At 45.6% G+C, this 25,183-nt stretch overlaps 1 protein-coding gene across 2 annotated transcripts in view; it reads right to left on the bottom strand.

Annotated features, from left to right (window-relative positions):
- The window catches only part of Usp43 (ubiquitin specific peptidase 43), a 62,752-nt gene that overhangs the window by 20,221 nt on the left and 17,348 nt on the right, over positions 1-25,183 (bottom strand). Inside the window, exons 4-12 of one of the 2 annotated variants that reach the window (XM_087569152.1) lie at positions 19,653-19,745; positions 18,055-18,190; positions 13,965-14,100; positions 12,383-12,518; positions 8,621-8,732; positions 4,306-4,409; positions 2,253-2,330; positions 1,357-1,483; positions 885-1,233 (exon numbers count right to left, since the gene is read on the bottom strand). In XM_087569152.1, the coding sequence (XP_087425278.1) occupies positions 885-1,233; positions 1,357-1,483; positions 2,253-2,330; positions 4,306-4,409; positions 8,621-8,732; positions 12,383-12,518; positions 13,965-14,100; positions 18,055-18,190; positions 19,653-19,745 (1,271 nt within the window). 2 annotated transcript variants of the gene reach the window in all.

Consider the following 25,183-nt stretch of genomic DNA (forward strand, 5'->3'; position numbering starts at 1 on the left):
GCCCAGAGGAAAAAGACTATGGGATCTGACTGGACAGGCCCTCCAGGCTGAAACTGGTAGGCCCTGTCACCCGGAGCAGAACAGCTATGCAGAATGGGTCGGAGAGCACAGTGGAGCAGCACAAGAGTATCCTGGTACCCACCGCAGCCTTCGTATGATCGGCCAAGTCCCAGCCTTCAACCTTTCTCTGTTCACTCGCAAGGTCCTTGCTTCTCTCTTTCCCTCCAAGGGCACTGTACTAGCAGTGTGGCATCTGAGACCACATCCCAAGCCCCTCATGAGGCTCACAGGGAACCTCCACAACTGTGCGCCCACTGGACATGGACGTGCTACTGCCAACAGCTCTCTGGCAGGCTTCTGTGATCACCAAGATGTGACAGGAGGAATGGCATTGGTCAAGGAGTGGTCAGTCACACCATCTCTGAGAATACCCACAGGGAAAGCTTCACCATGAGAGCTGCCCAGCAGTGGCTTCTCTCTTCGCCCACTGCTTCTAAATGACCCAGATGAGTAGAGATTAAAAGCATCCCACAAAATAAAGGGATGCCAATCTAGTAGGTAAGACTCTCCGTGTTACATCATGAATGAGGGCAAACTTCACATCCTGGTTCTGCTACTTTAACACTCCCATAGTTGATGTGCCTGCAAATGCAAGACCTTACCAATATCTTAGTGCAACACTCAGTCTAAGTCAACACTAGCTTCTCAGAGGACAGGGCACTATATTTTTCCCCCTGTGTGCTGTGGGTGACAAACCAGCCACAGTGAATAGGGAGAATGATGGTCTTCAAGAAGCACCAATTTTGAGGACATCTTGAGGCTCTGGCTAGAGCCAAGTCACATGGCAATGGCTACTGCACACAGAGAGGCATGGCAAAGCTCACCTGTGTAATGCCCACCTTGCAGACTCCCATGGTGGTTGCAGACAGCATACAAGTCGTAGAGGAAGTCCAGTGGGTAGGTGGTGGGGAGGCAGATGGGCTGCTTCCAGGAGGACCAAGGGCCAGGTCCCGCCTTGGAGTTGGTGCTCCTCCGTGCTACGTGGGGAGCCATGTTGAGTCCAGACAGTGGGAACTTCACCAGCGTGGAGAGCTTGTTCCTTCTCTCTCCCACCTGACAGAACCGCTTCAGATGGATGATCAGGATGTCAGGCAGAGTCCATAAACTCAGCTTTACCACACCCTGCTGGAGGACCTGGCAGTGAGGGCACTTCCATGCGTCATCCTGGGCCAGCTGGAAAGGAAGGCATCAAGACTGTGAGGCCACCACAGTGCACAAACAACCCACCACAAACAAGGCAGCCAGCTCCTCTCCCAGCCAGGGAGTAGAATGTGGGGGAGGGGAGATGGGACAGACCTGCTCCTCCTTGGTATAGGACTGAAAACATTCGTCCAGGGTACAGCTGGGCTGCTGGTGTGCCTGCTGCTGCCGCCACACACTGTCTGCATCCTGGACCCGTTCCTCCTGGAGGCTCCCAAACAGGCTGGGTAGAATGAAAGGGCACACAGCATTCAGAGCTCTCCCTTCCAGAAGGATCTAACTGTCTCTACAGAACACCTGGGCAGGGCACCGGACAGGCAAAGCTACCCTTCCCGTGAGTTCCTAAAGCCTCCTGCACCCCTGACTTTGCACTCACTCTTAGGGAATCACCTTGTCTCTCCGACCAACCCCTCAAAGAATCAAGTCCTAGGCTTACCCAACTTAGCACCAGCTTTAGTCCCTGGCAAGAGAGAAAGTTGTACTTGATGGATTGAAACATGCCCTCTTACAAGGTCTGGCGGATGTGCTGAGGTGCTGAGAGGCAGCCAAGTGAAGTGAAGAGCCCAGATTTAAGCCAACCAGGCTGGTTTCAACCCCAGCTCTGTGTGCCCGAGTCATGTGACTTAGGTACTGCTTAACCTCTGTGCATCTCAGTCTCAACATCTCGGCAACTCATAGTCCTCCCACTTAGGGTAGATGAAGAAGAAACCGATAGCTCACAGGAAATAAGTGCTCTGAGCAGTGAATGGCCCAGGCTGAGGGTTACATGAGCATACACCTAGCACCCTCACTGACTCCATCATGATCACTATGCCCATCATGGCTATTTAAATAGACGGTTGTGAGTTCTCTCAGAGGAATGGGGTCCGTTATCTTGACGTGCGTGTGCAGGATCTTACACTTAATTAGGGGAAACTCTAGATCCAGGAAAAGTTTATGGGCAGAGGCACATCCTAGCCAAGTTCTGCAGGAGTGAAATTCTATTAACTCACCGCTCTGTGACAGAGCTGTCCCATTCCACAGCCAGCTTGACATGAGGAGGGCCTCCTGGCCTCCTGAGGTGCAAAGCCCTGAGGAGAGAATGAGGAAGCCTGTCAGAAAACAGATCCTTCCCACAGCTCTCAGGGCTCAGCAGTTGGCTTTCCCCCTCCTCCTTGGCAGAATGTTCCAGTCAAAAACACCACAAAAATGACTACAAACCACAGTAAAAGTTTCTGAGTCTGCTGAAGGCCTTAGCTCTCTGCCTACTTTTCCATGCCCTTCAACTGATACTCTCAGGAGATGGGAGCTCTAAAGCCTTCTAACTACTATGACTCGATTAACTGCCTGACTGAAGGCCCTGCTACTTCTTCAGTGTATACAGGACACATTGCCATGGTTTGAATATGAAAGGTCACCCACACACTCACACCACCAGCTGGCGACATTCTTTAATAGGGAAGCAGTAGGTCACTGGGAGTGGGTCACTGGGTGTATCCTATCTCTAACTTCTTCCCGTATCTCTGTTTCCTGGCACACATGAGGTAGAGAAGCTCCCCTAGCATATGATGCTCTGCCTCACCACAGGTCCCAGAACAACGAGCCAGTTACGATGAACTAAAACCATGAGACAGAATCAATCTTCCCTTCCCCGAAGGTGTTCCTGTCAGGGACTTGGTCCCAGCACCACAAAGTCAGACAAACACCCAAATGAGCATTGCACACAGAAAGTCAGTACTGATGAAGCCCTAGGAGAACTAATATCCCTGTCCCACAACAATGCAGAAGGAGCTGCTGCAAACCCACCCACTCTACTCGAAGTCTTGCAAACCCTCCAACGTGTAAAAAGAAAAATCTCAGTGAGTAGAACTTCTCCCAACTTCTGGAGCTCCACTCATTTCAGAAAAGCAGGAGAAATGAAGGAAGGAGGTGAAGGCTAGGAAGTTTTACCCCGAATCAAGAAGAGCAGTAGCGGCCAAGTTCACCCCCAAAAACATTGTCTAGGATTTGTGACAATGTCACCAAGATTCATTAGAAGGTTCTGGACTCACAGAACTTTCACGCAGTGTAATAAGAACACACACGCTCCCTAAGAGTGCACATAACAAGTACAACATTCATTCCTTGTTTTCAGTGTATTTTGCATTACTTTGTCCTTCCACTTTCATGTACTTAGGTGCTTCCTCAAGTTCCTGTCGTGTACTGGTAACAACTAGTATAGGCTGGATCCAGCCTGTAGAGCATATGGAGTTAACTGTCATCTCCAACACCAAAGTACTTCTTCCCTAGTACTTCCTTTTCCTGTTAGACCAAAGCGGGTGCTGGCTGTCACAGCTCCTCTCTCCCTAACTTACCAGCTAAGGAGCATAGAAATGGGGTATTCTGGGGGAGACTTCTGGTCTACCTCTACATTCCAGACTAGCAGCTCAAGCTGACCAAGTCAGGAAACCAGAGAACCTTACTGTGAACTATGCTCTATGGGAATATCAACAAAGGGATTAGGTTACGAAAGGAGAAAGCAAAATCACCCCGTGGACACTGTTCCAGCCCTGAAGACATCTACACAAGGCTGCACTGTGACAAGCTATTGAATAGACATGTGGAACATCATGAAGTCAGAGGCACAGGCTTGTTAGCCACAGAGACTTTATCCCTCAGCCATAGTCCACAACCTTTTACAGTTTACGGCTGATGATATAACTACAGCATTCTCACTCAGTTCTAAGGGGACACTCATCCCAACTGGGTCTGAAGCATGACCTAACCCACATGGTGGGTGCATCGGTTAGACCAATCTGGCAGCAAACTCAGGTTTCTCCAGCCACCAACTATGTAAGTATGAACAAGTCGATCTCTGGTAGTCTCATTGCTCCGTCATCTTTGAAGTGGCCATTCTTGGACACAGGGTTTTTAAAAAGTAGCAAAAATGTATCTAAGGACCCAGCCAGGTAGCTAGTATCAGAGAGGACTGATAAAGAATGGCTAGCATTATCAGTAATTTTATTGTTATGGAGACTTCTTCTGTAAGCCTAGCTCAGTAAGAGCATGAGCCTTCTCTTCCCTTACCTGTCAACTGCCCAGTGACAAAGGGGCCGGCTGTCCTGTGGAGATAAGTAGCTGCAGGCCAAGGAGAGCCCCACAACCCGGATAGAGAACAGAGTCCCCAGGTCCTGCCATGACAAAATCAGAGGCAACAGTTTATAGCATAGTCCCCGTGGCAGAGCAATTGACTCTGTGACACATAAACTTATCAAAAGTGCAAGCACTTTTCTCTATTGTATTTTGTATTTTCTCTTAATAATGGGTATTCATTTTCAATACCAGTGACACAAAGGCTTCATTGTTTTGAAGATTCAGTCCTTTAATATAGTGAGTCTAATGCCATGCTTGATCTATTAAACGCAACCCCAAACACAAGGAACACAGTATACCTAAAAACAAGTGTTTGACTGGAGTAGATATTGATACAATAAATTGATTTTTAGTTAATTACTGATAAGCAGTTCAACCTTCTTTATGGACAGGATTATCATCACCACAGATGAGATATCTGCGTAAAAACAAGTTCATATACACATGCTACGATATTCTAGCATTTCTGAAACTGAAGCAAGTCTTATAGAGATACACTTACATTATAGGTGCCTCAAAAAACAAAATATCAGTGGGACAAATAACCCATTTCAACACTGGCCAGAGGATCTGAATACATGCTTCTCCAACACATGCAAATAACAAAAGTGTAACAGAAGATGGCTGCTACCATTTCTAAATAGGAAATGTGACCCAGTAAACCAAGACCACAACGAGCTGTCATTTAAACCCACCAGCGCAACTATATTTCTATCTATATTATAATTCTAAAAGAGAGGAGTAAGCGTTGGGGAGGATGTGAAGAGATGGGAACCCACGTGCGTGGTTGGCGAGAACGTATAACAGTGCTGTGGAAATCAGCTCAGAGTCTCTTGAAAGGTTGTGCCTACAGCTACCATCTGGTCCATTAACTTTACTCCTGTAAATGTAGGTAAACTCTAAGTGGGGGGACTTCAAGAGACGTTTGCTAACTCATGGTCAAAACAACACTGGTTCCTATAGTCAAAAGGTGGGAACAACCCACATATTGGTAACAGCTAAATAGGTCATTGAAATGCAGTGGATAGGCACCGCTCAATTTCACCAGGGCTTAGAAATGAAGGGTTGGGATGGAGATGTAGTTTGCTGGTAGAGCACATTCTAAGTAGGCTCTGAGTCTGACTCCAGAAACGTACACATGCACACATATGTATATACACACACACACACACACAAATAACATACACATGCACACACACAAATAACATACACATGTACACACACCACACACAAATAATATACACATGCACACACATACACAAATAACATGCACATGCACACACACATACAAATAACATACACATGCACACACACACACACACACACACACACACACACATCACAGAACAGTAGAAATCTACCATCTTTGTGGTAGCAACTCATCACCCTTACCTTCAGTCTGAACTTCTAAGCCTGGGAGAGCTTTATCATATGCAAGACCCCACGGTCCATCACAGGCACACTAGGAGCTGGGGGGTGGGGTGGGCAGTGGGTGGAGGAACGTCTGGCATATGCTACAGGTCTAAGGGGCTAGCGGGAACAGAATAGGGTATTCTGTTACTCTGCTAAATGGAAAGGGATACAGAGTTCAGCAGGAGGATCGTTTTAAAAATCGAGAGTACAGTAATAGTTATGTAGGAGGGCAAATGCAATTAACATATGCTTATGAATGGTTAAGTTATATATTTTGCCAAAAAAAAATCAATGCAGTCTGCATTCAAATAAAAGAATATAGTTTTTAAAGCTGTCACTCAAGAACTTGGCTGCAATCAGAAAATGAAATAAAATTTCCTTCTAAGTTAAAGCTGACGGTTGACGTCTATACTTAAAATCCTGGGATATACGTCAGATTCCGTCTGGCGAGAAAAAGGGAGGGAAGCATTGTAATTCCAGGGAAGAGCAATGTCCAGCGCTTTGGAAGACGGAAGGCCCAGACCACAGGGAGACAACTGTGAGGGGCTAACCTCAGAGGCTTTGGTTCAGATTGGCCATGGAAGGGTCACTTTCTAAGAACATTAATTTCAATCCAGGAGAAATAAAGGCAGGGTTCCTTTGTGAGTCCCAACTGACCGGGCCTTGCTGTCCACACAGGGAGGCCACCTGTAACCAGATCCCAAGATCTCTATGGAGACAGCCAACCCTTCCTAAAGAAATGGTGCCGATCTCACACCCCCAAATTTAAATGGTGACCCTAAAAAGTGTTTCTTCAGTGATAAGTCTTTCTTCTATAATTCATGCAAATTAATTCTCTCTAGCAAATGGCTCATTTTTGTAAGAAACACTTTCCTGCCCTCTATTTAGGGTAAGCCCATTCGTTTTAGAACCTTCCATGTATGTTCAGTATGTTAATCTCTTCAGCTCGGTTTTGAGAACTCTAGGGCTGGGGGCTGGAGATGACTCTGTGATTAAGAACGCTTGCTGACCCTGCACTGGATCCAGATTCAGTTCCCAGCACCTACATGAGACAGCTCACAACTACCTGGAACTCCAGGGCCCTCTTCTGGCCTCCTCAGGTACTGCACACATGTGGTGTACATACAGGTAAGGGAGCACACACATATACATAAATAAAAAAGTAAAAAAGAAAACCTTTTTTAAACCATCATGGGTTAAGTAAGAGGGCTATCCCAAGAGCCTTGCAACCCATTCTGAGCCCAAGATTCCTAGAGCATGTCATGCTTAACATCCCATTCACCAACAAGAAAAAGTATCCAGCATCAGGCTGAGGCTTCCTGCATTTGAATCCTGCTATCCACACCGGTGGTTTGATTAGTTCTTAACATTAAAAGATTGTAAGGACACAGAAGCAGTAAATGCAGGCAACAGGGTAAGGAAAAGGACCAGCTGAGGAAGGAAGAGGCAGCTGAAATAAAGGCCCACATGAAAGTGGTCTCATCTCCTTTTAACAGTCTGTAGCACACAGTCTGGGGGATAGCCGCCACGATTACTCGGGAGCCTGACCTACTTGTGGAGAAGCTCACTTCTAATTCAGGCTCTTCAGTACAGTGAGCATATCCTTTAGACATAAAGGTTTGGACAAATATAGTGAAGATTTTTAACAAGTTGCTTTTTGGTATGAACTCTGAATCAAATGTATAGCGCTGTCTTTGAGTAGGAAGAAATGGCCATTTGTGAGAGATTATCTACATAAAAAGTTTGGTATAACCCCATTGAAAGGCTCTTATTAAACAGTTTCTAAACCAAGAGACGACGGACACAACCTTCGCTGCCAAGGCAGTTCTTGACACAGAAGCTGTAAACCTATGGTTTCATGGTTGCTGAAAGTCAGTTTTAAACTTCCTTAAAAAAATTTCAGGACAAGACAAGAAGTATTTTTCACAAAAATTTTCCACAGAAATTACATCTCAAGGGCCGGCAAGAGGGCTCAGTGGGCAAAGGCGCTTGCTGCCGAGCCTGATGACCTGAATGAAATCCTTCCGCACTTACATGGTGGAAGAAGAGAACCAATTCCCAAAAGCAGCCCTCTGACCTCCTCCACATGGGCATCACGCGTGAACGTGCACAGAAACATGCACCTCAAGCAAGTTAAAAAATGTACTTTTAAAACTTTTTAAGGGGCTGGGGATTTAGCTCAGTGGTAGAGCGCTTACCTAGGAAGCGCAAAGCCCTGGGTTCGGTCCCCAGCTCAAAAAAAAAAAAACTTTTTTTTTTTTTTTGTTCTTTTTTTCGGAGCTGGGGACCGAACCCAGGGCCTTGCGCTTCCTAGGCAAGCGCTCTACCACTGAGCTAAATCCCCAACCCCAAAAAACTTTTTAAAATAAAAACAACATAAAAAGAAATTCTGTTTCAAGCTAGACGTGGTAACTCATGCCTGTAACCTCAGAATTTGGGGAGGTTGAGGTGGGAGGATTGTCACAAGTTCAAGGCCAGCCTGGACTACAAAGTAAGACCTTGTCTCAAGAGAGAAGTTTGGGGGAGGAGAAGAAAAAAAAAGGAAGTTTTATTAAATCTCTTCAAATTTGTATCTAAATGTGTAAGCTACCATTTACTACATGCCAGCATCTGGTGAAAAATATGGCAGACTGTAAAAACGCGAAGTTGAGAATAATAACCCAAATGTTACTCTTTATTCCAGTGGTCCTTGGGAAAGGTGTCTCCTGATGTCAGAGGTGAACACACTACCAGCCACAAAATGGTAACTGTTTGCACACTGATGCCACGCAAGTATGCACACACTGCTGCACACACACATGCATGCGCACACACATACACACGCGTGTACACAGACCTGAGGAGAGACCTCATTCCTCATGAGGCATCGAACCTTGCTGAGAATACACTGTTGAAGCTGGGCCCAGGAGATTGTCCTATCTTCCCGTATCAAGAACGGTGGCCCAAACCTGAAAATCCAAGGAAATAAGTTATTTCCGAAGAGGCAAATCCAACAAGAGTCATGGATGTTTGCCTTGCTCCGGTTCCTCTCCAATGGATGAGTGAACAGTTAGGAGCCAAGTTCAATCAACATGGAGTTGCCGGTTGCTTCTGTACGTCACATGCAGACGCTGCAGCGCAGCCTGTTCCAAGGGAGGAGCTCCCGCACCAGAGAACAGAGCAAGGGGAAGTGGGAACAAGAGCAAGGTATCCAGATGACAACACCGTCCGCGTGTGTCCTGTCTCAGGGATGTTCTCACTACTGGGAAGTTTTCCACATCCCAACCCACTGAACGTCCAGCAGTGGGCTTGTCAGGGAGCCCAGGACGTCCCTAGGGACTCCAGCTCTGCCACAGGCACCTGGCTGTGAGAAGATCTGACTGGACAATGCAAAACCACCGAACCAATGTCGGTAAAGCTGAGCCCCCTGTCTGGAAGGGGAAGCGCCCTGTGCAGCCACTGAGTGGACAGATCAGCTCGTCCACCTAGTCCTGAGCCGTGTAAACATTCTGAGTTGCTCCCGGTTTGCTATTATTTGAACAGTGCCGTTTATGGCAGGAACTAAACATATTCTTAGACACAGAGCCTCCACTAGGTGTGACCAAACGTCCTCCGAGCATGGAAGTTCTATAAATAGAAAGGCAAAGCCAACTCTACTTATCACCAAAAGGCCCTACAGAAAAGCCATGGCAGTTGACCTGGGAAGCAAGTTCCTTTATTCAGGTCCCTGGATAAAGAGCTGGCTTTTTGTTTTTTTTTTGTTGTTGTTGTTTTTTTTGTTTTTTTTTTAAAGATTTATTTATTATATATGAGTACACTGTAGCTGTCTTCAGACACACCAGAAGAGGGCATCGGATCTCTTTACAGACAGTTGTGAGCCACCATGTGGTTGCTGGGATTTGAACTCAGGACCTCTGGAAGAGCAGTCAGTGCTCTTAACCGCTGAGCCATCTCTCCAGCCCTGGCTTTTTGTTTTTATCGTCTTGACAAGTCAGTTGCTTTGTTCTTGCTCAGATTTCCTTAGCAATCTGAAGAACTAGAATAGAATCTCGCTACTTAAGTTAGAATTTCCTCACTGCCAACGATGCTGAATCTTTTACCCTACGCATATGCTTCTGTGAACTCCTCTTACCATGAGAGGCGTTGTCTCACCTGAGTGAGAACTGGGTTTTCCGAGACTGAGGTGAATCCTTCGGTCTCAGAAGACATATGCATTTTCCCTCATTTTCTTTGGCCTTTAAGCTTTTACCATTTGTTTCAGTTTAAAATGTTAATTTTCTGAAATGTAAGCCTCCTCTTTCATGGTCCCCTGTTTTATGTGTTATAAAAACAGCATCTTCTACTGAAAGACACGAATATTCTACGTTGTTTTTCTGTTTTGTCTGCTTTGTTGAGAAAGGAACTCACTCAGGGGAGTGCCAGCAGATTCACCTACACTGCTTTTATAGTAACTTTCCTGTGATTACACTTTTAATTAATTTGGAATTTATATGTAAAAATTTACAGCAAGAGGAAAGATTGTTTTAAAATAAAAAGCAAGTTGTTCAGCCTTAACTATTGGATAATGCATCCATCCCCAGGACTATGAAATATACCTCATTTTATCATATAGTAAATACCTAAAGATGCTTTGGCCTACTTGGTTCTGCGATATTCATATCTTTTATCCATATTATAATATTTTAACAGTTAAATTTTTATTGCTGTAAATCACACTCTACACCTATGATTCTAGGAGCTAGGTAGGAGGCTGAGGCAGAAGGATTATGAAATTGGGGCCAGCCTGAGCTACATAGGGAGTTCAAGGCTAGTCTGGTCTACAGAGTAAGACTCTCTTTCAAAACACCATCAGTGGTGGCAGCAGTGTTGTGGTCGTCACCATCTCTTCTTTTCCCCCTCCACTGATATATCTGGTTGTTCCTTATGATCCCAACTAACTCTTAGAACTGTTGTTATCAATCTAAGCACCTCTCCTCTGCTATGGGAAGTCTGTTTTTATTTTGTATTGCTTATATAGTGCGGGGCCTTGCACTTACTAAGCACATACTTCAGCACTGAGCCACACCAGAATTCTCTTTCTGCCTTTTTTTTTTTTTATCTTTATTAACTTGAGTATTTCTTATTTACATTTTGATTGTTATTCCCCTTCCCGGTTTCTGGGTCAACATCCCCCTAATCCTTCCCTCTCCCCTTCTATATGGGCTTCCCCTCCCTGTCCTCCCCCCATCACCACCCTCCCCTAAACAATCACGTTCACTGGGGATTCAGTCTTGGCAGGACCAAGGGCTTCCCCTTCCACTGGTGCTCTTACTAGGATATTCATTGCTACCTATGAGACTACCCAGGGTCAGTCCATGTATAGTCTTTCAGTAGTGGCTTAGTCCCTGGAAGCCCTCTCTCTGCCTTTTAAAGTTTATTTTATTTTGTGAGGATGAATATTTCCCCTGGATACAGGTACGCAAACGCACGTGTATGCCTAATGTCTACAATGGACAGAACATAATCCCTTGGAGTTACGAATGGTCGAGAGCCACCATGGGATGTTAGGAGCCCAAGCAGGTCCTTAAAGAGGTTTAAGAACAGCGAGAACTCTTAACCATAAGCCGTCTCTCCAGCCCCCAGGTTCCTTTAAACATTTATCTGCATCTTAGCTGGCGCGTGATTCATAGAAATATTTACAGGGTCCACTGCAATGTTTCAATGCACGCACACGTTACAGAATGATCAAATCAGGGTCATATCCGTCAACCAAACAGTCACAATTTCCTTTAAGGCACTTAATCTGACTATATCAAAAAGCTGTCTGTCTTTGAATATGTACAATATCACCAATCACTTTCCTGAGCCCTTTAATTAGTTCAAATCACGTTCCAACTCGCGTCTTCCAGACAAGCTGTCAAACTACAAACAGTGCTGGGTTTTACTTCCTTTGCTCTCCCTTCTTATATTCCCCAGTGACCCATCTACTATGCAGCTCAGGCTAACCTGTAACTTGCTTTGTAGCCGAGGCTGGCCTCATAGTCCTCCTGCCTCAGCCTCCAAACCGAGATTCCAGGTGTGCATGGCAATACCTCACTTTCCTACTGTAGCCAGTTTTCCCGCACTGGATGGCTGCGGCTAGCCCTCATGACATGATATACGGTAGTTGTGGTGCGGACAATCACAACCGCTCTTGCAATTAAGGGGAAACCTCTGGTGTTTAATTAAGGATGGTGTCACCATCTGCTTGAGGCAATTACAGCTAATCCTCTCGCCCAGAAGCACTCTGCTCTCATCTTCTACTTTATTAACAATGGGAATAGATACTTACTTTATTAAGTTAGAATTATTCTAGACAGAATCCGAGGATAGAGCCCAGTATGGTGGTCTATTCTGTAATCCCAGTACTGGGGGGCAGCCAGACAGGAAGATCAGGAGTCCTGAGCCAGTCTTGGTTACAGAGTGAATTCAAGGCTAACCTGGGCTATACGAGATGAAGAAAGAGAAGGAGGGAGAGAGGGAAGGAGGGACTGAAGGAGAGAGGAAGGGAGGGAGGAAGAAGAGGAGAGGGAGGGAGGGGTGCCAAGCACTGCAAATCCCACTTATCACATGAACACAGGAAGGAGGTTCACAGACATACCTGCTCGCCTGCTGACCAGACCCCACCAGGTTACAGAAGAGGATGAGCACCCTGTTCTCGCTGTGGAGAGGCACAGAGAATCGCTGGCTGTCACGGACTGCCAAGCGCGGTGACACTGACAGACCAGGCGGATGAGCTGGAGAAGAGAATGACACCAGAGCATCCAGTCACCACTGGGGGAAGGGCACAGGGCACTTCGAGGGGAGACAGTGGGGCTCTCGGCACCTGGCATACAAAATTCACACACATAGGATTCTGCGGTTGTCGTCGGCCAATAACTTTAAAAGATGGGCCAAAGTTTGATTAGAAGATTTCGAAAGCAATCTGAAAAGCAACCTGAAATGACCTGGACTGCTTTTATGTCTCCATCTACAAGAACCTTAGAGCATCCCCTACTGGGGACAAAAGAGAGGACCTGGTAGGTCCTCTAGTTCCAATCAGTTCTGAAATACTATTTTTTTTTCCTCAAGGCAAATATGTGTTACCCATGATTAAATTTGAAATGAGGACTTATTTCCCTGGGTTATAACACAGTCAAGGTCAATCAGTGTTTTGTTCCAGATTACATGGCCCACTATTCTCCTATTAATGCACAGACCGTCAAACATCTGCTTCCCACAGTTCACTGACTAGGCTACCTAAGGACATAGGCTCAGAGCACAGGATTCATCTGAGGTGTGGCAAAGCTGCCATTCACATCACCAACCCTACAAATACTATGCCTTTTCCCACTATCCGTGCCTATGATAAGTACATTTTCCCTTGTAAATTAGGCACAGTGGGAGAACAATAAGGAAAATAGAATGGTAACAAGTTACTATCGAAAAGGTTATTTAATATCCATCAATTGTGGGGCTGCCTGACTACCATGTGTAAGTCCCTGAGTTTGATTCCCAGTACCACAAAACAGATACACATTAGCAATGGGTACTTTTGAATTTTTTCATTTAATGTTTTTAGAGCACAGGAGGTGTAGGTAAGAGAAACTCAAAAGGGGAGGCTACAAGTAAGTGGGGGGCTGCTGCATGCTGCAATGGGGTCTTTAAACATGGCCATCTAAACTGGTTAACTGTGTTATTATGTACACTGAGATGCATTGAAAGCTTTTTAAAAAAAGAGATCACTTTTATCTGTCAGAGATTAATATGCCTCTTAACCTTTTTGCCTATCTACAGCTTAACTGGTAGAAATTTGACTCCAGACATGGGCCATGAATTGTAACATCTCTGAAACAAAGATGACCGCAGCACTTCGTGCTAAGCAATGGTTCTGAGTGTGGCCCTGGTGCTGCAGCATCAGCACCTCCAGGACCGTGACTGACGTGCAGAATCTCAAGCTTTCCCTCGGGTCTTCTGAATCCGAAACTCTGAGGAAAGGGCCCAGAAGTCTGCTCTAAGTAGCCCTCTGGGTGATTCTAACACTCACTGAGATTTTTAATATCAATCATCTGCAGGTAAGATAAAGAGGAGATGAGCCTGGCAATTGTAAGTATCAAAGGTTTCTGCCTCAGCACCTCAAGAAGACCCCCCCTGCACTCATTCGTGCTGTCCCAAACAACTTATGTAAGGCCCTACTACTGTACCTGCGAGCGTTCCCGGACCAGGTAAGGGAGGGACTTGGAAAGCATACACATTGTCACCCTCTGCAATGGTATTCAGGTCCTCTTCATCAAAGAATGACCGCTGGAATCCATTGGGATACAGTTCAACCAAGATCACCTGAGATGAGAAGGATCGTTTTCTCAAAAAGAACCCACTAGATAAGAATTCAAAAACAGGACCAGCAAGATGGCTCAGTGGGGGAAAGGTGCTCGTTGCCAAGCCTGATGACCTGAGTTTGATCCTTGGAACCCACACTATGGAAGGAGAGAACTGACTCCTACAAGTTATCCTCTGGACTCTATATGCACGCGCGCGCGCGCGCACACACACACACACACACACACACACACACAAAACATAAAATTAAAAAACTAATAACTCAACCTTAAAACTTATTTCTCCTTTCCTTCCAAGTGTCTACATATTTTAAATCATAAAATATAGCAAACACAGTAATTAGATTAACCACATTTTAACTGCAACCACATAAAAAAATCTAAAGTTCTATACCCAACTAACCAGCCTAAACACAAATAGGGTAAGTTGTTTTTCATGAGCACTGTTCCATTAGGGGTTCAAAGTGGTGTTACTAATCTCTCTCACATGCCAAGCCTGAAAACCATGTTCATGGAACACTAGGAGGAGGAGGAGGGGGAGGAAGAGAAGGAGGAGGAGGAAGAAGAGGAGGAGGAAGAAGAAGAGGAAGAGGAGGAAGAAGAAGAGGAAGAAGGGGAGGAGAGGGGGGAAGAGGAAGAAGAGGGGGAAGAGGGGGGAGAGGAAGGAGGAGGAGGAGGAGGAAGAGGAGGAGGAGGAGGAAGAAGAGGAAGAAGAGGAGGAGGAAGAGGGGGAGGAAGAAGAGGAGGAAGAGGAGGAAGAAGAAGAGGAAGAAGGGGAGGAGAGGGGGGAAGAGGAAGAAGAGGGGGGAGAGGGGGGAGAGGAAGGAGGAGGAGGGGGAGGAGGAGGAGGAGGAGGAGGAAGAAGAGGAGGAGGAGGAGGAGGAGGTTTACATTACAAAAAAAAGAGTCCCAGCTTCCCCGGAAACCAATCCAGCATCGATAAACGGATCTCCCAGTGCCCATTTGAGGCAGAGCAGCTGGGAAGTCCTCTTGGAAAAGATATATTTTAGGTTTTTTTTTTTTAAAGTGTGAACCAGAAGAAAATTTTGAATTGTAAAAAGGGAATGAACCAAAGAAAGTAGTAACTAATATTATAAATTACATAAATATTAAATTTAAAACTTCTGTCCATTCAAACTACAAGTGTTTGTGGGGGAAGGATGAATATTACAGTATGGAACAATAAGAACTACTTCTAACTGTCTACAATAACGTTTTTGTGAGAGGGTCAGGGTCAAGGTTGAGATAAGTTCTCAGTACATGTCCCTGGATGGCCCGTCCTGGAATCTGCAGCAATCCACCTGCCTCAGCCTCTCAGATGCTGGATCATAGGCTGTTATCTCTAGCAATATCTAAATCAAAGAGATGTAAGAAAATTGAGGCACAGGGTTGGGGATTTAGCTCAGTGGTAGAGCGCTTGCCTAGCAAGTGCAAGGCCCTGGGTTCAGTCCCCAGCTCAGAAAAAAAAAAAGAAAAGAAAAGAAAAAAGAAAAAGAAAATTGAGGCACTGAACTAAGATCTTTGTGTTGCTTTGAGAAGATTTAACATTAGAATTTACTCTTTTTTCACACTGGCTTTTAGTAAAAGTTAAAATAAATTAATATATGTATCAAGTCACAAGACACAGAATAAATACACCCAGATGTTTCCATTACTATAGGCAAACATGTCAGTCAAAGAAATCAAAACATCAAGAGGTATTCAGTTTCAACCACACTGTCTATCCTGTCCTGACACCATGGGAGTTCCATCCCCCTCACAAATGCATTGGATACTCTACATTCCTGACAGTCCTGCGGCTACTCAAACTCTGCCTCCGTTAGTCAGAGTGGTCCTTTCTGTCTTCCACTACTGTCATGTCTCCCAAATGTTGTGCTCTTCCTCTTTTTCTCTCAAACACACACACACACACACACACACACACACACACACACACACACACACACACACATGGTTCCCGAGAACACTTAAGAGATCATCTATTTTACAGGGGTAGGGGTCCCGGCATGTGCAAACCACATGTGTTTAGAAGTCAGGAGACAACGTTTCAGACGCAGTTCTCTCCTACCATGAGCTCAGGTCATCAGGCTTGAAGGCAGGCACCATTACAAGGAAAACATGCATTATTTTTTCCCTGTGTGAGTTTCATAAAAATCCTCCAGGTAGAAATGGAGGTCCAATCTACGCAGATAGGGCTAGGAGGGGGCTGGTAGACTGACAGAAGCCTTGGTACCCAGGATGATTCTACAATGTGCAGACAACCTTACGATGTGCATACCTTATTGTGTGGATTATAATGTACCTAACAAAAAACTTGCACATACTTTTGTCTGTTTAATTTTAAAAGGTTCTGCCAGGTTACCTGGGGAACACGCATTTTCCATTCTATAGTTAAAGAAACCGAAGGCTGATCAATCGCTTGCAAGGCCCACGTCAGAGAGCTGGAGAGCAGCTGGGTCACAGCTAGAATCCCACCTGGAGCCCCTCTGTGATGCTAGTTTTTACTGTCTGCTGGATTTAGGATCACCGTGGAAACACAGCTGCAAGTGCTCATGGGTATCTTTCTAGAAAGGTTTAAATGAAGATGAAGACCCACCAAGAATGTGAGCAGCAGCAGCCCGTGGCCTGGGGGTGACCTGGGGCTGGACGGAACGCAAGGAAGGCAAGCTGAGCCCCAGCATTCACCTCTCTCTGCTCCCTGGCTGCCGATGGAAGTGTGACCAGCTCCCTCACCCCTGCCCATCCCCCAGCAGTGACAGACAGGCTGTGGCCCCCAAAGCCAGGATGAACCTTTCCTCCCTTCCTCGCCTTTTGCCACATATTTGGTCACAGCAACTAGGAAACTCATGTAACCTCTCATCTTGCCATGCTGCTCATCACTGTATCACTTTTATCCCAGGGATCCTCTGGGCATAGTACAGCCAATTCTTCACCAGGACTCCATTCACACATGTAACCCCAGCACTCAGGAGGCTGAGGGAAGAGAATTACCATGAGTGTGAGAGCAGCCTGGGCTTCGTAGTCAGTTCCACAGCCAGTCTAAGCTACAGAACAGGTTTGATGGTACATGCCTGCTAAGCCACAGAATGAGATGCTGTCTCCATAAAGTAATTAATTAATATCAATCAATCAAAGACAGGTTTGGTGGTACCTGCTGAGCCTGAGGCAGGAAGGTCATGTGGTCAAAGCCAGCCTGGGCTACAAAGGAGTCAGTCTTAAGACAGCAGAACAGTTTTCCACCTTTTCTATCTCCTCTCCTGTCACAAACCATCAAAGTCTGCCTCTAACTGAGCATCCCTTCAGGACCCCGCCAATATTCTCAGGAGTAGGAAAGCATAAAACCACATGCGTTCCCATCCCAGCTTAGCCACCTCCTTGCCTGTGTGACCTTGGACAATTCACTTAACCCCTCTGAATCTTTTTCCTTACTTCCAAGATGAAGATCTCTGTAATATCTTCTTTACCAGAGAGAACAGGATGAACTCTTGAGACAAGCTGAGCACAGTGGCACATAACTCTAATCTCAACACTGGGGAGGCTGAGGCAGAAGGATGGCTAGGAACTCAAGGCCACCCTGGAATACAGACAGGGGTACCAGGCCAGCCAGAATCACATAGTGATATTCTCTGAAAGGAGGGAGGGCTGGAGGGAGGGAGGGAGAAACGGAGAAAACGGCCATAGAACAGTGCCCACACTTAGTAAACATGACTGGTTAGCTGCTGTTGGATCACAATAACCATCACCTTCTGAACTGGAAAGTGTCTCTTTGCGGTTACCCTGAGTAATAATGCAGGGAGAAGTCAAGGCTGGGTCACCGCAGACACCAAGGGACAACTAATCAAACAGAAGCCAGTGAGTCATGCTGAAATCATCTGGAAACCACACATTAGCCTGGGCAGCTAGCCTAGTCAGCGTTCTGTCATCCAATGGCCAGGCCCCAGCCGTTCCAGCACACCTCCTCTGCAGGGACGCCTCCTTCCTCTGCAACCATTTTCCTCAAGGCCGCCACTGTGCTGAGGATTGGCACAGCCAGGCCGACGCGCAGGAACCGCTGGCTCTTAGAGGGGAAGACCAAAGTGACACTCAAGAATCTGCAAAACAGAAAGGGAGCCAAAATTCTTAAAAGACCAGAGGGAACGGTCACCAACACCATGGACCATGGGGACAGTTTGCTAGTTGGGTCCCTGCACTTTAGGTGCCCAGCCACTAGGGGGCAGAAGAGAGCCAAATCTCCCAAACTGCTTTCCCAGAGGGTTGAACATAAAAGGATTTTGAGTGGAAATCACACTATATAGAGCTCTGATCCCTCTGATCCTATGACTGTAACAGTTCCACAGATAGTATTTAAAACAAACGAACAAACAAAACTCTCCATTTTGCAAAATAAAACAGTCGAGCTGCTTATTTTAGAAGAAATCAATCCCACTGGTGACTTTCCCCTCAATGAAAATTTCCCTTCCAGTCTCTGCTTTCACTTCCCCTCACAGCGCCTGGAGCCCACTCCTGGGGGTGGTGAGTGACTGCTATGCTGTGGTAATTAGTCAAGTCATAAGCTGGGATTAGAACCTGGGAAGTCTGCCCCAGGGTCACTGCTTTAACCACTGTGTCCTCAGTCACAGCCTACATTTTGATTCTATCAGTGGTGATATAACCCATGTTACCATGTAAGACAACAGTTACGCTTATGACACAGACAGCACAGCAGTTCTGAGCAGATGGACGTGGGGCTGTCATGTGCAGCTTTGTGAAGAAGTCCTGTGTTCTGCTAGATCCTAGGCATGCAGGTGTGGATAGGAAGGGAAGGAGACGGGACCCAACAAGGTGGGAACACATGGAGAAACACCTCCGTCTCCAGGCCTGCACCGGCTCCCACAGTCAAACTCACCAACCTTCCACGACACTGGCCTGATGGCAAGATGGGATTCTGGGAAAGAGGTTGCACTTCCAGTGCCTTGCTTTTAGATACTGCAGTCCACTGTTCTCTCACCCCAACATCGATTTTTCCCTCACCTGTACCAAACAAGCTTTTTTTCTTCCTCTCTTTCCTCCTTCATGAAACAATCTCCCTATAATCAGGTGCGGTAGCTCATGCCTACAGATGCAACACTTGGGAGGGTAAGGCAGAGGGATAGGCTCCAGAATGAGACTCTGTCTACAAATAAATGATAAATAGGAAAGACAGGAAAATTTCCCACACCCTTATAAAGAAGGAAAAAGATTTTGAGATACGTCAGGGGAGAGCATGTAGTGACAGATGCCCTTGTCTGATGGAGGTGGGGGCTGTGCCAGCTCCTGAGTAGGCCAGAGACCTAAGTCAGGACACTGCGTAGACTCAGCATGGACACACACAAACATCCTGTTCATCAGCTGAAGAATGGACACTCCTTTCTCTTTAATTGCCCATTAACTAAGTGTCACCGGATTGTACAACCAATCTTAGAAAAACGCTAAGTGAAAAATGGCAGATCTAGGAACAGAAGTTTCTCAGAAAAGAGGAAAGAGGGGTCAAGTAGAGTGGGCATGCCACAGCCAGCACTCAGGACACTCACGTACCTCGTCTGCCGCAAGGGGATGGGAAGGGAAACACACAGGAAGGGGTCAAAGGTGTTGCTCTGTTTCAGGCAGTGAGGACAAGTCAGGGAAGACCTGTGGAGACAAGAGCAGAGATGAACGTCATCACACGTAAGAAGCTTGGTGGCCCTCAAAAATCTCCACAGAACGACGACAGCATTTCCTTCCCAGCAGTTCCACGCAGAGTTAAAAACGGGTGTTCAACTGATCACTTCCATGCAAATGTTCCAGCACAAGACTCAGCCAGAAACAACCAGAGTACCTAGCAATAGGTAGGGGGTAGACAAAATGTGGCTCATCCACGCTATGAACTTCAACTCAGACATAAAAAGATACAGAGTCCCGATACATTAAAAATAGTATGTCAAGTACCAGGAATTACCCAGACCTATTTTATCATTCTGTTTATTATGAGTTATCTAGCATAGGAAGTGCCAAAGAGACGTACTACAAATTGGTGGTTTCTAGAAACTGGGGGCAAAGGAAGTGGAATGTGACTGCTCACTGGTACCAGAGTTTTTCTTTGGGTGATAAAAGTGTTCATGAGCCAGGAAGAGATGATGGCTACCCAGCACTTCAAGCATGTATGCCACTGGGTTGGACATTGACATGTATTATTGAGCTTGGTATAGGTGCTGAGGCAGGAAGAACACGGGAACCCAGAAGTTTGAGGCCAGTATAGGCAACATAGGGAACCTTGTGTCAAACAACAAAATAAATGGATAGTTTTAAAAGTAAAACAGTTGATTCTATGTTTCAGGACTCTTCCCCTTTGAAGGGAGAAGTTTAGGCTTATGCCTCAGCATACCAAAGATGAGAAGAAATCCAAGTACCACTTTTCAAGCCAAAGAGATCTCAGGGCCTCTTTATTCTTGATTCTTAGCTCCCCTGAGCCCCCTAAACACAGGAATCGCTCCTTTGAAAAGGCTATTTGATTTATTTGTTTGTTTGTTTGATAGGGAGGGTGGCAGGACATGCCACACACAGTATGTCTATCAGGTCAGAACAGTCTTTGGGAGCCAGTCTTTTCCTTCCATCACGTGGGTTCTGGCACAGAACTTAGGTCATCAGAGGTTCAGCAACAAGTGCGTGTTCCCTCTGGGCCATTCCCTAGCCTAGCCCACACACAGAGTTTTAAAGGTCCAGACTTCCAGAACCAAAAGGTCCAATCTTCTTACCATAGATCCTATATCAATGAAATAGGGGAGGGACTCGAGCATCATAAGTTTAAAAACTTCCTGAGAGTCAGGTGTGGTATTTCATAACTGTAATTCTAGCACTCAAGAGGCTGAGGTAGAAAGATGGAAAGTTCCAGGCCACCTTAGGCTATATAACAAGATAGTATCTCAAAGATAACAACAACAACAACAACAACAACAACAACATAGCAAGAAGGTGAACCTATAAATTCACCAGAGGTGTCTGCTCCTTGCCAGTTCTTGGGGATACAAGTTATCTAATGGTTACAATAGGAATACAAGTTATCTAAGTGAATAGAAGTTACTAGAAGATTTGTAGCAATTTAGAAAACAGTTCCCAGTGGTCTTTTGTTTCCTTACTTGTGCTATGGTAGTGTTGGAGCACAGGGTCTCAGGGATGCTGGGTCCACTGTCTACACTGCACCACACTCCAGTGCCCAGTCTTTTCTGTTTAACACTGACCCAGGAGAACCAACGTAGTGTTTTGATAAAAAGCAGTGTGTCCCACAGCATTCACTGGCCATGGCATTTGTGGGATTTTTTTCAGCTATTGTCTTCTCTTCAGATCTTCTCCATTCTCCGGATCACTGTGCGTAGAGAGAGGCATGCACCAAGCCACAGGATATAGTCTTGTGTTTGGAAAACTTTCCAATCCCTATTTCCCACTTTTTCTTTTAACCTCCAAAAAACAAAACCAGGTGCATCTTTTTCTTTCACAGAGTTGCATTGTATCAAACTAGCTCACAGATACGGCTTTGATTTCTTTTCTTTAAATTTACTTATGTGTGTCTGGGCGTGTGAGCATTTGCAGGTGCCTGCAGGCCAGAAGGGGATGTTGAATCTTTTGGAACAGGAGTTAAAGGAGTTTGTGAGCTGCCTTGTGGGTTCTGGGTTCAAAATTCACCCTCTGCAAGAGCAATCAACGCTCATTACCTCTGAGCAACATTTCCTGCCCCAATATAACCTTATATTAGCCCTGAACTTATTTCATGTAGCAAGATATGTGATCTGTGAAAATAAAAAATACAAATTTTCCAAGTAATTGGGTAATGGTATGCATGCATGAGTGTGCATACGTATCTTATGGAAGTGAGAACTGAACCCATAGAATTGCATCATATCAAACTTCATAAACTTGTATCATATCCAAATGATTCAAGAATGTGGCCTTGCCATCTCAAGCATGTACTTTATCACTGGGCTATAACCCCATTCTTACTTGGAAAGAATAAAAATAACATTTTATTGTTCTTAAGTTAAACTACAGAAAAGATGGGAAATAAGTTTGTTTCTCAGACACTGGGAATAGTGACAGATTAAATATAATCAGCGGGTCCAAAAATGGACATTTAGGTCCTGGGTTTTGCACTTGGTACCTCAGAAGAAATGAGAACTGAAGAGGAGATAGAAGAAAGAGAACCCACAATTACCCATCACCCCCAGTTTCCTGACATCAGGGAGACTGACATCATCCATATTCCGCCATGGAACAGACAAATTATGACCATCCAGTATATCATTTTGGACTGCCCCCAACCATCCCACTGCAGAAAATCACCTCTCGTACCTCAAAAGTCTTTGCTTGCCTGGGTTCCCTGACCACACTTTCTCAATACGACAGGCACTATGGCTCAAAGCGGTATTCTCAGCTGTCACTAGCATAGATACCTCTTATGCTCTTATAAATGAGAAATCTACTGGAAGGGCACTGTTTGCCTGACTCAAATATCACTCCCTGAGAAGCCCAGCCCTGAAGACCCACCCACCCCACATAAAGTCAGGAACCTAGCATACACTTCAAAGCACCCTCATTTCCCCCCAAAACACCCACCAATAATGCTTGAATAAAAAAGCTCTTCCTGTGCCCTGTCCACTAAAACCCACTCTTCCACTGAAATTCTTCCACACCAGGACCTGCCCACCACCCTAGCCACACCTCACTGCCCTCTTGCCACTGACCCATCTTGGCCTGCTTCTTGTTTATTTTCTGTTTGTCTGTTTTAGAGAGAGAAGGGGGTGAGAGAGTTTCCCATCTCAGCCTCCCAAGTGCTGGGGTGATAGGCCTTTGCCATTGTGATTAGTTCTTTCTATTCCTTTTTTTTTTTTTTTTTTTTTTTGGTTCTTTTTTTTTCCGGAGCTGGGGACCGAACCCAGGGCCTTGCGCTTCCTAGGCAAGTGCTCTACCACTGAGCTAAATCCCCAGCCCGTTCTTTCTATTCCTTAAATTTGCCCTCCCGGCCCTTGAATTCACATAGATCATTACCCACTTAGGTGCCTTGTCTCTGCGGCTCCCCCGCCTGGAATACCTATCATAATCCTCCCCCACCTCCACCCCCCCACCCCCCCACCCCACACCCCCCCCACACCCCCCCCCCCCTGTAATCAGCTGGTAGACTTCTTGTCACTCCCCTGTTTGGTCCATCTGAAAAGAAGCCTTCCTGATTTCCTCATTGAATGCCAAGCCTCCCACCTCTCCGGTCCCTTAGTCCCCTCTTATTATTCAAAACATTTGGGCAGGGGGTAAGGAGGGGGTGGGATTGTTGCCTAACTCCATCCACGCTTAACTGGAAAGGGTTTATTGAGGCTGGAAAGATGACTCAGCGGTTAAAAGTATTTTTACTCTTCCAGAGGACCCTAGTTCAATTCCCAGCCCTGGCACGGCAGTTCACAACTATCCACACAAGAGTTTAGGCCATTTTGGAGAGATCTGTACTACCCAATACCCTTGGCAACCAGGGAGAAGATGCAGCACTCCACAGTTGCTCCAGCAGCTTCCTCCTGGTCCCCGCTCCCCAGAGCAGAGTGTGGGCCCCTCTCCAGGATGCTTTCTGCTCCCATAGAAAGTAGCTCCAAAGCATTCAGGCACTACACGGGCCTCCTGAATAATCATTCCCAAAGATGGCGGCCCTGCCTACTCACTCCCGCTGAAAATAATGTCAACCCCTCCCAACCAAACGCAAAGAACACCTTCTTGAAGGGAAGTAATTAAGAAAAGAAACTCACGGGGTTGGGGATTTAGCTCAGTGGTAGAGCGCTTGCCTAGGAAGCGCAAGGCCCTGGGTTCGGTCCCCAGCTCTGAAAAAAAGAACCAAAAAAAAAAAAAAAAAAGAAACTCACGAAGAGATCTGGGGAAACACAGCAGAGCAAAGGAAAAGGAGCAGTCGCCAAGACCAGAGAACAGTTCTGCTGGGAATGGCTTACGGCAACACCCAGGACAGACACTGGAATCCTTTTGAAGGAACGAGAAAGTCCGGCTCAGTGCAACTAAACGGATCGCAGACAATGGCAAATACACACAAGATAGGAAAGCAACAGAAGAGAGGTAGCAAAGATGGGGTTCAGACTTCAAAGAACCTACTGAGGGCAGAGCTTCTTCTGCACTTACTGTGAGCCCTGGAAGAAGCCCCAGAGCCTCTCTTGTCTCCCAGACTCTTGTAAGGGCGTCTCTTAACAAGAGCTGGGGAGAAGTTCAGTTTGCTATATAACCATGAGAACCTGAGTTTGAGCCCAGTATGCACATAAAATGGCCGGATGCCATTTGTAAACTCGGCATTGAGAAGGTAGAGTCCTGCGGTTTGTTGGCCAGTCAGCCTAGCCTAATTAGCAAGCCCCAGACCAATGACAGATACTACCTAAAAATTAAAAAACAAAACAAAAAGAACCAAACCAAAGGAAACTAAGGAACATCACCAAAGTTGACATCTGCCTCTGAACATACATGTAGACGTGTACAAGTACCCACAAACATACACAGATTATTAATAAAGTATACTTAGACACATTTAAGTATACATGTTTATATTATATAGAGACATTTAATATTTATTATTAATGTCACTCAGTGGTAAGACACTTGCCTAGCATGTGTGAGATCCTGGGTCAATCCCCAACTGCTCAAAAAGCAGTAATAATAAATTATATAAATATACTACATACCATTTATGCTAGTCCACATATATTTATTATAAATATATAATTACATATTACCTTATATATTATAGCACATACATATTTCATGTGAACATAAGCACAAAGATTTTCACATAGAATATGGAACGTAAAATGTGTTATCAAATCATATGTAAATATTACTCAGTGACTCTAAAACCTCTCTCACAGAAGTTAAGAGTAGAATGGCAATTACCAGAGACCAGGGAGTAGGGATGGCAGTGGGAGAGAGGCTAACCAACAGGACTAACTCACAGGCGGCAAGAAGTCCTCTAGTCAACCACACAGGTGGAGTGATTAGAGATAACTGAGTATTACGCAATAAATAAAAAGCTACAAAAGAGGATTTTGTAAGATTTTACCATA

This window comes from Rattus norvegicus, chromosome 10, assembly GCF_021556685.1.
Source record: "Rattus norvegicus strain SHRSP/BbbUtx chromosome 10, alternate assembly SHRSP_T2T, whole genome shotgun sequence".
Classification (NCBI taxonomy): domain Eukaryota; kingdom Metazoa; phylum Chordata; class Mammalia; order Rodentia; family Muridae; genus Rattus; species Rattus norvegicus.